The 12,531-nt window shown below is 44.2% G+C and overlaps 2 protein-coding genes across 2 annotated transcripts; both read right to left on the bottom strand.

Moving 5' to 3' along the window:
- Positions 1-1,313: 1,313 nt before the first annotated feature.
- Positions 1,314-5,008, bottom strand: LOC123516919. Its single transcript, XM_045276686.1, has 2 exons — positions 4,410-5,008; positions 1,314-2,102 (listed from the first exon to the last, which is right to left on the bottom strand). The coding sequence occupies exons 1-2, from the start codon at positions 4,823-4,825 to the stop codon at positions 1,637-1,639; spliced, it is 882 nt and encodes a 293-aa protein (XP_045132621.1). The 5' UTR covers positions 4,826-5,008; the 3' UTR covers positions 1,314-1,636.
- A 4,254-nt stretch (positions 5,009-9,262) lies between these two features.
- On the bottom strand, positions 9,263-11,802 carry LOC123516650. Its single transcript, XM_045276252.1, has 3 exons — positions 10,461-11,802; positions 9,855-10,396; positions 9,263-9,520 (listed from the first exon to the last, which is right to left on the bottom strand). Exons 1-3 carry the CDS (start codon positions 11,800-11,802, stop codon positions 9,263-9,265), a joined length of 2,142 nt encoding a protein of 713 aa, XP_045132187.1.
- Positions 11,803-12,531: the final 729 nt, after the last annotated feature.

Genomic DNA, 12,531 nt, shown 5'->3' with positions numbered 1-12,531 from the left:
CCCTTCTCTCTCTCTGAAATGTTGACATCGATATTTCTTTCTTTACACAATTATTCCAGTAGCTTATTACAAATAATAAAAAAAAAAAAAAAATACTTTGCCACTCAATTATCGTATATTGGTGTACGATGTTTGTACATCGTACAAACAGCCATATTATCGTACAAATACGATAATTGTAGTACAATTAACATCACTGCTGCGTAACACTACCCACGGTCGTAGTACACAGGTTAGCCATTACATTACTCCGCGTTAACAAGTAGTATGTCTATCATAGATACGCTTAACATTTTTAATCTTTTTTCTATCCTCTAATCCTTTTAACTTATGTTGTTATCCGATATTCTTCCTTGGGTTCCTTCGATCACAGTCTCATACCTGTATCTTGTTCTGTTTCTCCAATCCCTCCTCAGAATCCCAAAGTAAAGATGTCTGTCGTTTTTCCTTTCTGATCGTTCTATTGCTACTATGGTAAATGGTCATTGTCCTCCTATTAGATTTACTAACAGTGGTATTCCTCAGGGTTCTCTCCTGTCGCCCGCTCTCTTTTTTATATTCATCAATGAACCAAACGTCTTGTACTATACACATCAGGAGCCAGTCACGAAGTATATAAATCACGCAGGAACGCCACATAACGCCAGATTTTGGATCCTTAACTTAATGTCTCAAAAAACTTAATTCCTCCATTTATCAACTAGACACAATCTTCCAAACAACTATCCTCTCTTCTTCAATGAAACTCAATTGTCCCCCTGTTCTACGCAGAACATCCTTGATCTGATCTTTAACTTAAACTGGAAAGTTCACATTTAATGTCTTGCCAGTTTCTAGGAAGTTAGGTGTTCCGAGTTGTCAAGGCCAGTTTTTCTCTCTTGCTCCTTACAATGCTCCCTTCTCCCACCAACCAAATGCTAACTGTGGGGCAGCATACTTAAAATATCTAAAGGCGCCTTTGGCTGCAAGGTGCCTTTCCTAAGGGCCTTTCCCCTGAAATGGGCATACTCAAACACTCTGCTGGGCGCTGCCATCTTTGAAAATGGCGGCCTAAGCGCCTTTATATACTATTTTTTTTTTTTTTTTGTAGCAAGGTGAGTGTGTCTCCTAGATTATGTAGACAAATTTCCACTTTAATGTTGGATTTGGAGTTGAATAGTTTGCCCCAAAACAATTATTAGATAGCAAGACCTTAGATTACTAGCCATAACAAAATAAGGCGATGTGTGTGATTTTGGGGACAGCCAACCCGTGGTGATGTAGGTTATTGTCAAGAATGATTTTGTTGTATACCAAGGAGAGAGAGACTCAACTCTTCTCAAGGCTTTACTTAGCAGTAATCAGAGCTATGTACAAGACGAGTAGCTGGAGTGAACTGATCCCAGCATTAATCCAGCACAAAGAAGTAAACTAACATGAAGCTTCACATACATACAAGTTCGAGATATCGAAACAAAGAAACATAACAAAATGAAACATAATGAAACATTACAAACCCTAATGAAACTTCAAAACAAAGTGTGAACCCAGAAGAACCCCGAACGACAATTGTACATAAAAGTATGTAAACACCACATTTTCCCCCTCTTAATGAAGTAACCTCACTCACACACATACACAAACATTTCAGAAAGCACTAATATCCTAATCTATCGGGAGGCTTCCTAACCCTGGTCGAACGCCTCAAAGGTTCGACTCTAGTAGGTGAGGGTGGCAGAAGAGTTTCAGCTGTACAGTCATCTGTGATGCCCTTAGACTCCTTGTTATCAGGCGTAGGGTAGTTGATCCTCCCAGAGTCTTGATCGGTAGTACACTCATCAGAAGTGGGGGTCACTGGTACGTGAACTGGTAACTCCGGCGGTCTCCTGCTACAGGGCACGTGAACTGGGTTTGGATCTCTTGGAGTAGGAGCGAGATCCTTAGTGGAGACCGTAGATTGTCGTCCGTCCGGGTAGCGTATATGGGCATAATGAGGTGTCGCGCTCTCAAGGTCGACCTCTTCCACTAATGGATCAGATTTAGAGGTGCGGACGAATTTCCGCAGCAACACTGGTCCGGGCGACGTAAGCCAAGATGGTAATGAATGACCGTTAAAAGATTTCCTAGGGAAAGAAAATAGTCTTTCATGAGGGGTTTGGTTCGTGGAAGTACAAAGCAATGACCGGATAGAATGGAGTGCTGAATCTAAAGCTAATTCCCATTTACATTCTGGATATTTGAGAGACTTCAAAGCCAGGCGTACAGTTCTCCATAAGTTACCAACTGTTCTCTCACACTGTGCATTACCAGTAGGGTGATAAGGGGTAGAGTGAGTCATTACTATGCCATGATTCCTTAAGAATTCAGATACATCTTGAGACATAAACTGAGCTGCTCTGTCAGAATGGACTGAAGAAGGACAACCAAAAATAGAGAATAGCTTATGTAAACAAGAAATTACAGTTAGAGAAGACATATCAGAACAGGGGAAGGCAAAAGGGAATCTGGAGTATTCGTCAACCATGACAAGTAGGTATTTATTCTTAGTACAGGATGGCTTTGGACCTGTGAAATCGATGGAAATGCGATCAAATGGTTGCATAGCACGGATGAGGTTACTGTCGGGAGGTCTATAGAAGTTAGGCTTTAGTTCAGCACAAACAGTACACTGATTACAGACTTTCTTTACGTCCTCTAAAGAGAAAGGCAAGTTCTTAATCTTTACAAAATGATATAACCTAGTGATTCCAGGATGGCACAATTTGGTATGTATTTCTTCCAGGAAGCAGAGCTAGCATTAGTAGTTATAGAGCACGCACGCGATAGAGTGTCACATGGAGCATTTTCTGAGCCGGGTCGGTACTTGATATCATAAGTGTATTCGGAGAGCTCAAGACGCCATCTTAGAATTTTATCATTCTTTATTTTTGATGTGTGCTTCGAACTGAACATGAATGAAATTGCTTGTTGATCAGTGATGATAGTGAATCTCCGACCTATAATGAATAGTCTCCATTTACGCACAGCTTCTATGATAGCTGTAGCCTCTCTCTACCGCCGGTTGCAATCTTTCAGAACTGGTCAATGTTCTAGAAAAGAACGCTACTGGTCGACCTAGTTGGGAAAGGCTGGCAGCTATAGAGACGGATGAAGCGTCTGTCTCTATCTGAAATGGCAAAGTCTCGTCAAAAGCAGCAACAGAGGCTTTGCATATGTCTTCCTTAAGTGCGTTGTAACAGTTAACAGCCGCTGTGCTAAGAGGAATGATACATTGTATAAGAGTGGCTGAATACGCTGAGAGTAATTGCGGATCCATATTGAATAGTAAGAGAACAGTCCAAGGGCTCGTTTAAGAGCAGGCTGATTATCGGGAATGGGTAGTTCTACTAGAGGTTGTAAACGATCAGGATCAGGGCGGAGGCAACCGTTAGATATACTGTATCCAAGATAGTTAATTTCTGTACGACTGTACTGACACTTATTTGAGTTTAAAGAAAGGTTATACTTAGAGACAGCTTCATTAAATCGCTGTAGATTCCTGTCATGGTCTTCCTGTCCTTCTCCACATATGATTACATCATCGATGTAAGCGTACGTCGCTTCAATCCACAGTCTGCTATGATTGAATCCATTATTCTCTGGAAAACAGCAACAGAGTTAGTTAAGCCAAAAGGTATCCTATTGAAATGGTATAACTTCCCATCAGCCTGAAATGCTGTGTACTGCTTTTCAGAATCTCTAAGTTGTACCTGGTGGTAAGCACTCTTGAGATCAATTTTACTGAACACTCTATACTTGGCCATTTTGTGTACTAGGTCATGTATTCGGGGCATTGGGTAAGCATCAAGCTGTGTAAAGCGATTTATTGTTCTTGAATAATCTACTACCATGCGTCTTTTGTGTCTTTCGTCACTTGTAACTAGGACTTGAGCTCTCCATGGGGATTGACTGCTTTCTATAACTCCTTTTTGTAGTAAAGATTTCACTTCCATATGAATAAAACTCTCGTCATCCTTTGAAAACTTACGGGTTGGCGTAGAGATAGGCTTAACATTGTGAGCGAGATTAGGGAACAGTGAGGGTGGATCGAGTTTCATACAAGCTACACCACATACAGTTAATTTGGGTAAGGGGCCACTCAAAGTAAATTCCACTGACTGATGCTTTTCCATGAAGTCTTGACCCAAGATAATCTCTGAACACAATTGTGGAAGTACAGCCAATTTGATATGAGGATAATGATTGTCTTTCACTGTTAGATCGACAAAACAGTGGCCCAATGTAGTGGAAGTTTCACAGCTAGCAAGAGTAACGTCAGATCGTGAAGGATGCACTTCAATGCTCAAAGCTTTAACTACTTTAGGATGGATAAAGCTGATAGTACTGCCACTGTCAACGAGGGAATTCACCATTAAGCCATTAGCACTTACAGGAATGGTGGAACATCGAGGAGTACTAACAGAAGCCAGTACTGGAGAGTCATCTGCAGGACTATGAGCACAGTGATCACAGCGTTGGGCGAGTGATTCCGAAGCCAGCGCCGCAGCAGCAGAAGTAGAGGAGATCCTTCTTGATTTCCAACCATTTCGCGACATGCAGACTTTGGCGAAGTGTCCCGTCTTGCCACATTGTCGACACTCAGATTGACGAGCAGGGCAAAGAGACCGAAGGTGTCTCCTACCTCCACAGAAGTAGCACGTTCCAACCTTCGAAACAGCAGCAGCAGCAGCAGAAGTTTGCGAGGTAGGGCTGAGTGGCGTAGCAGAGACGGCATCAGTAGTGGCGATAACGGGAGCAGCAGTAGGTAGACTCCCTGGAACAGTAGGAGACGAGTATTCTTCAGCATTGCGTTGGGCAGAGTCGAGGCTTCTGGCGAGTTGTATGGCTTCGCTAAGAGTCAACGAATCCTTCTCTAGCAGGCGTTGGCGTATGTTAGGAGAGGTAAGGCCGGTGATGAAGGCATCGCGAACTGCTTCTTCAGTATAAGTGTCAGCAGTAACTTGCTTGAATTCACAGTCCTTGGAGAGGATCTTCAGGAGTGGACGAAGGCGTTGATGGACTCATCTGGTCGTTGACTACGAGTAGCCAGCTGATGTCTAGCAAAAACCACATTCGTAGGCTTCACATACACAGTCTTCAAAATATCGATGGCTGCAGCGTATGTAGTACAGTCTGATATGTGAGAGTAAGCTTCAGGCGCGATGTAGTTGATCAGTAATTTCAGTTTGTCTGGCGCTGGTGTGATGGAGTCCACAAAGTTAGTGAAGGTGCGGAGCCAGTGCGTCCACTGTGCAGGAGTGGTGTCACGGGAGCCTTCAAATCTTTCAGGACGTAGCAACCTCTCCATCTCCAGCGATGTACTGCTAAGTAAATTGTTGTATACCAAGGAGAGAGAGACTCAACTCTTCTCAAGGCTTTACTTAGCAGTAATCAGAGCTATGTACAAGACGAGTAGCTGGAGTGAACTGATCCCAGCATTAATCCAGCACAAAGAAGTAAACTAACATGAAGCTTCACATACATACAAGTTCGAGATATCGAAACAAAGAAACATAACAAAATGAAACATAATGAAACATTACAAACCCTAATGAAACTTCAAAACAAAGTGTGAACCCAGAAGAACCCCGAACGACAATTGTACATAAAAGTATGTAAACACCACATTCCGGTCAGGCCCAGTAACTGCATACCTCGAGGCTCTATTTTAGGCCCAGTTCTTTTCATTGTCTATATTAATGATATTGATGAAGGAATCAATTGTAAAATAAGCAAATTCGCGGATGACACCAAAATAATGAGCGATGTGACATCAACGTCACAATGGCAAGAACTACGAGTACAATGGGACCTAAATAAAGTGACATGCTGGACAGAAAAATGGCAAATGAAATTCAATATAGAAAAGTGTAAAGTTCTTCACATTGGAAGTAACAAAGTACAAGCAAAATACGTAATGAATAATGTACCTCTGGCAAGTAAGTAATAGACACCTACCGAAACGATAATTTACTCCCAGTGAGGTCTAATAGCACTAGTTCAGGGGGTGCTATGAACCTTCCATTAAAGCTAGTTGTGATCTCGCTGAACGTTTCCCTTTGTGTCTACCGAAACGATAATTTACTCCCAGTGAGGTCTAATAGCACTAGTTCAGGGGGTGCTATGAACCTTCCATTAAAGCTAGTTGTGATCTCGCTGAACGTTTCCCTTTGTGTCTCACAACTCAAGGGGACAGTCACAGCCTGCCCTCTAAAGACAACTCTCCTACTTCACTCAAAACTACATGCACTTACCATACACACACCCGTCACTTGAAATTCAAAATAAAAAAAATGGTGACTCTAAACCCAGCCTCGGAGTTCCTTTCTTGGGAGGGGACCAGAAATGTCCCCAGGTCGGACTGCTCTCTTGACGACGATCCCAAATTTCTTGACACCTCCCTCAACTTTTTCTACATTAACTTCTGCAGCATTTGAGGTATTAGATCTAATTTTCAATCTGTGGAACACCATTTCTCCTCTACTAAACCTTATCTTCTCCTCACCGAAACACAGCTGTCTGAGGCAACTGACAGTAGCCCCCTTCTCTGTTCCCTCCTACTTTCTCTATTACCATCTTCGTTCCAAAACTGGATGTTGCATCCATGACTGAACTTGCTCTCGTGCCTACGCTCTTGAATCATTCTCTAACTAAATTTATCTGTGCTGTCTATTTCTCCCATAACTCCTCTGACTCTAGTAAATTCTTTGACTATTTAACTTCCAAAGTAGAGCATATTCTGTCCCTCTACCCTTTTGCGGGGATCTCCATTCTTGGAGATTTCAATGTTCACCACCAGCTCTGGCTTTTCTCTCCCTTCAGTAATCATCCTGGTGAACTATCCTTCAACTTCGCTATCCTCCATGACCTAGAGCAACTGATGCATCACCCTACTCGTATTCCTGACTGTCTTGGAGATACGCCAAACATTTTTGATCTCTTCCTTATATCTAATCTTTCTGCTTATGTTGTTATCCAATCATCTCCGTTGGGCTCCTCCGATCACAATCTTATTTCTGTAGCTTGTCCTATTTTTCCAATCCCTCCCCAAAGTGGAGGTACCTATGGCGTTATGCCTCTGCCAGTTCGGGGGGACATGAGGAGGTATTATGCTGATTTTCCTTGGAATGATTACTGTTTTCCGGTCTCTTTTTGCTGAACGCATAACAGAAGTGATATTGTCTGGCATGGAGGCATACATTCTTCATTCTTTCTCTTAATCTAAACCTTCTAAACCTTGGTTTAATACAGCCTGTTCTCGTGCCTACAAAAAGTACTCGAGCTTTCCATCTCCTGAATCTCACGCACTTTATATTTCTGTCCGGAATCATGCCAAGTCTGTTCTTCAACTTGCCAAACACTCCTTCATAAAATAAAAAATGTCAAAATCTTTCAAACTCAAACTCCCCTCGAGACTTCTGGCATCTTTACTTCTTCATCTTTCCCTCCTTTATTTCATCCTGATTGCATCACTGCCATCTCTTCTGTCTCTAAAGCTGAACACTTCTCTCAAACCTTTGCTAATAATTCCACTTTGGATGATTCTGGGCTTGACCCTCCCTCTCCTCCTCCCTCTGTGAGTGTGTGTTGTGGTCTCTGTCCTACCCAAGGATCGGTCTATGAGCTCTGAGCTCGCTGCGTAATGGGGAAGACTGGCTGGGTGACCAGCAGACGACCGTGGTGAATGTCTTCAATCAAAATTCTTCGTTATGGTGTTTTACATGCCCTCGGAAAGCTAATGTACCTCCTATTGTTCTCAAAAACTGTGCTTCCGGGCTTGCACCTTACCTGGCCAAACCCTTTCAACTTTGTCAACTTCTACCTTTCCTTCTTGCTGGAAGTCTGCCGACATTCAGCCTGTTACTAAAAAGAGTAACCGTTCTAATGATCTCTCTAACTACCGTCCTATAGCTATAAAGTCTTGTTTGTCAAAATTTTTTTAATATATTTTAAATAGAAAGATTCTTAAACATCTGTCACTTCACAATCTTCTATCTGATCGCCAGTATGGCTTCCGTCAAGGTCGCTCCACTGATGATCTTCTGGCGGAATCGTCGAACTCGGTTCCTGCCCAGACCTACTGTTAAGGCGGTGTCACACTAACACTTTTTCCGTCTACTTTTTCCGTCGTTTTTCAGAAAATCGACAATATTTTGGCTGCGGCCTGTCACACACAAACGGTGTTTCGTCGTCACTTCCCGCCAACACAGACCAACAATGTAAACAAACATAAAGGCCACGCTGCGGCAAAGATACGCTGCTCTGAACGTAATAGGTGTGTTGTTGCAAACTTCTATATTTGTCCTCTCAAGGCCAACCTTTGGTTGGGTACCTCTGGGTACGTTACCAGCTTGGTCCCTCTTTAAAGTGCTGAGAAGGCTGACCTTTCCTGGATATCCCCCCCTTAGCTCGGAAGATGGGGGTCTCTTCGAGGTAGCGTACTCGAAAGAAAAAGTTACTGGTCGGGAAACTACGAAGTCAATTTTTTTTTTTTTTTTTTTTTATTTTTGCGTAGATACGCTGCTGCTTTTTTTTTTAATCTGTGAAAAGTATGCAGATTTTTTTTTTTTCTGACAGCGTAGATTTCCCGTGATTAATTTTCTCTCTTTTTTTTAATCAGTCAAAAGTTCACAGACCTTTTTTTTCAAATCAGTGTAAAGTTCACATTTTTTTTTTTTTTTTTTGATCAGTGAAAAGTTGTTTTTTTTATCAGTGAAAAGTTCAGATTTTTTTGTTTTTTTCCAACCGATCGAGGTTATATAAGGAAGTCCGCTACCGAGTATTGGCTGTCTCGGCACAGGCTAGAGGCCTACCAGGGGATAACTGCCGTGGGAGGAGGAGGAATCACCGAAGGTTGGCCTTGAGAGGACAAATATAGAAGTTTGCAACAACACACCTATTTGTCCTCTCTGCGGCCAACCTTCGGTTGGGTACCATGGTTGGCAGCGGCCAACCTGACCTTTCAGAGTTTTTGGAGGAGGAGCAGTCCGAGCTTCCATTAGAAGGAGCCCTGGAAGCCGGTATCCGCACAGGTCGTGGTGGTCTCCTCCCTTAGCTTTGGGCTAAGGGGAGGAGAGAGGCAAGATCTGTCGTACATAACAAGGATGAAGAAACAAAGGGTAACAGTACTCCTTTGATATACAAAATTTGTCAAACATAACAAATATGTAGAATAATGGATAAGATAACATTATTCTCTTAACATAAATATATATTCCTTCAAAGAAAAACAAAAACTTGGATACTAGGAGCTAGGCTTTGGTTTCGAGTGCCACACATTGAGGGTCCGAGCATTGTTTAAGGTATCGCTTGATAAAGACATTCGAGTTTGACCAGAACGCACTTTGAGTAATCTGGGTAGTCGAAACACCACGAGTCCAAGCGATAGAGGCTGCAGCCCGTCGCAGATCATGTAATTGGGGAATGCCTGAAGGATCTGCTTCTCTAATGAGTTTACAAACTCGAAAGGAGATCTGGCCCGGGTTAAGGGGTCTCCTTGAGACTGGATGAATAAAGAGGTGCCCTTAAGTTGTGGTAGACTTGGCTAGGTATTGTGCGAGATTCGATACTGGGCAAAGTTGGTTTCTGGCCAAAGGACGAATAACTATAGAAGGAGGAGTGTGGTCTGCGCTCTGATTCTTGTAAAGAAAACCTGGACGCATTGCTAAGACGATGGAGCCGTCTTGACGGTGTGAGATACCCTCGCGAGAGAAGGCTGCCATTTCCGCTCCACGGTTACCCGTAGCTAGTACTGTGAAGATAAGGCATTTATGGAGCAAATCTTCTTCCGACGCGTCCGTGTTCCTGAAGCGAGGTTAGCGGAGGAATTGGAGAACCTTTGTCAGATTCCACCGAATCTCCGGGAATCGTTGAGGAGGTTTCTCAAGGAACAAGGACTTTAGGAGAAGGGTAAAGTGTGGATCGGATAAATCTAGACTCGTAGCCTCTTTTATCCAGAGAGCTGAAGCTGATTTATATGAGGCGATGGTTTGAGAGACAAAGTTCTTCTGGAACCGTAGCCATCGGATAAACTGGAGAAGGAGAAGCAGGGATAAGATTGTGATTGGTCTGCTCCTGATCCAGTCTTGGAAAGCACGCCAGGCGTGTTCTTGTTGCCGGCGTGTGGACTCATGAAAGCCTTTAATTAGTGAGTCTGCCACTTCTTCTCCATACCTTCTGCTGAAGATGCGGTGCAAAAACGTAGCGCGATCCATGGAGCAGATGGAGACCATGGTGCTAAGTGAGTCCTGCCACCCGCAGACTGGCTGGGGGGATGGAGGAGAGGAGAGTCCATTGCCCAGGACACTAGTTGAGTAAGGCGTGCTGATGAAGAGCGGGGATCCAAGATGAGGACCAGCGTTCCCTTGAAGCTCTGGATCTTAGGTAGAAGTTGGTCGAGCATCAACGTTGGGGGAACAAATATGCTTTCTGCCACCTGTTACATCGGGTTGAGAGAACGTCCACTGTTGCTGCTTGTGGATGTTGGAAGGGACAGATGAATGTTGAGTTGAAGGGGGTTGCCATCAAGTCTACCTCTAGTGTGCCTGCGCAATGCTGAATCCTGGAAAAGTCTCGCGGATCCAGTTCCCACTCTGTCAGGATGGGTTCTAGGCGAGATAGGGCATCGGCTAGGACATTGTGAATACCCGGGATCCGTTTGGGAATTAGGATAAAAAAATTTTGTATGATGGTATCGAGCAACTCCTTGTATACTTGGTGCATCAAGGGACTCTTTATAGAGCCCTGCTTCATGCATGTGTAGAAGGTTGCTGCGTTGTCCGTGAAGACCGCTACACATTGGCCATCTTTGACCAGATGACTGGACAGTGCGATTCCTACTGTTTTTAATTCGAGAGCATTGATGTGGAGAAGTGCTTGATGTGGTTCCCACTCTCCGCTCATGGTGTTCCCGTTGGCATCGTGAAGACCCCATCCGGTCTTTGATGCATCTGTCCAAATAGTAACGTCTAGAGGAGGGGGACGAAGGCGCCCTTTCTCGTTCAAGGCGTCGGTGTTTACCCACATCTCGAGAAGATTGACCAGTTCCGGGCTCAGGTTCTTCCTTGAATTGTCGTTTGGGAATTCTCTGAGAATGGGAGTCAGAGATCGCTTGTCGAAACGAGTCAGAGGAAGAAGTTGAGAGGCGAATGCCAACCGACCTAAGAGGCTCTCTATCTCCGACTTGGAAGAGTGTCCCTGGCTTAGGATGAGGGAGCATTGCTGACGGATCTCGTCTGCATTGACTGGGGACACTGATGCAGTGTCGGTTACCGAGTTCCACAGGAAACCGAGCCATTTTTTTTTTTGCTGACTTGGAACTAGGTAGATCAGGAATCCATACTCTTGGAGGACGGTAGCTGTTCGGAAAATCGCCTTCGAGCAAGTTTGTGCTGAGTTGTCCCAGACAATGAGGTCGTCCAAATAGCTCAGCACATTTATGTGTTCTGAACGTAGTTGATAAATGATGGGACGTAGGACGGAAGTGAACACCAGGGGAGCGACGTTTAGGCCAAACGGAAGACATGTGAATTCGAACCGTTTTCCGTTGACTTGAGAACACAGGAATCTTCTCATTGATGGATGCATCTTGATGTGAAGGTATGCATCTTGAATGTCGAGACATGCCATCCATGCACTGTGAGGTAGGATTTGTCTTAAGCACTGGTGGCCCGTGAAACGGGTAGACAGTGGTTTGATGTGGTTGTTCACGGACCTTAGGTCGAAAACTAGACGTAGACCGCTAGAGGTTTTGGGTATCGTGAAGACCCGAGAAGTGTGGCACATCAAGCGATTGCTTCAGATGATGGCTTCCTTGTTGACATACTCGTTTACTAGGGCCATGCAATCGTCGTCGATCTTGTTGTTGTCTCTCCATGGTGTTAACTTTGGAGGCGATTGAAAATTTAGGTTCAAACCATCTCTTATAACCCGATATACCCAGCGAGGAGCCGTCCTCCACTTTGGTTCGAAGGCTGTCAGACGGCCTCCCACCTCCAGGTCTGTCCTAATGTTTGGAGGAAGAAGCATCTTTCTTGGTGTTGGATTGCTGGTACTTATATGGTTTATAAGAAGCTTTGGATTGTTTCTGACCATGCCTCCGGAATGTGAATTGGGGGCCTTAAATTTTGGGACGTAGATGGAAGGTGGTGCCGGTCTCGTTGGTTTGCGAACTGGTACGAAGTCTGAAGCAGTGGAGTTGGATGATAGTTTGTAAGGGGACCTGCGTTGAAAGTTAGAGGAGCTTTGTTTGAAGCTCTGGCGATGATCTTTGAGTGGAAGGTCCCTTATGATGGCTAGCTGACGACCCTCTGGGTTTTGGAGAGTCGATTGAATGGTTTCAGCTGCCGATTCATGGACGAGAGTAGGACTGGCAGGGAGGGGAAGATCTTGGACTGCAGCCCGGACATCCGCCTGTGGCATGTCGCGAGTAGAAAATTCAATCAAGTTCAGGCGGTGATGGACTGCCCTAGTGACTTGGTAGTCCATGTTGCTGTCGACGTCTTTCTGGAAGGC

This window comes from Portunus trituberculatus, chromosome 41 (assembly GCF_017591435.1).
Source record: "Portunus trituberculatus isolate SZX2019 chromosome 41, ASM1759143v1, whole genome shotgun sequence".
Taxonomy (NCBI): Eukaryota; Metazoa; Arthropoda; class Malacostraca; order Decapoda; family Portunidae; genus Portunus; species Portunus trituberculatus.
This window is presented reverse-complemented; position numbering and strand designations above follow the sequence as displayed.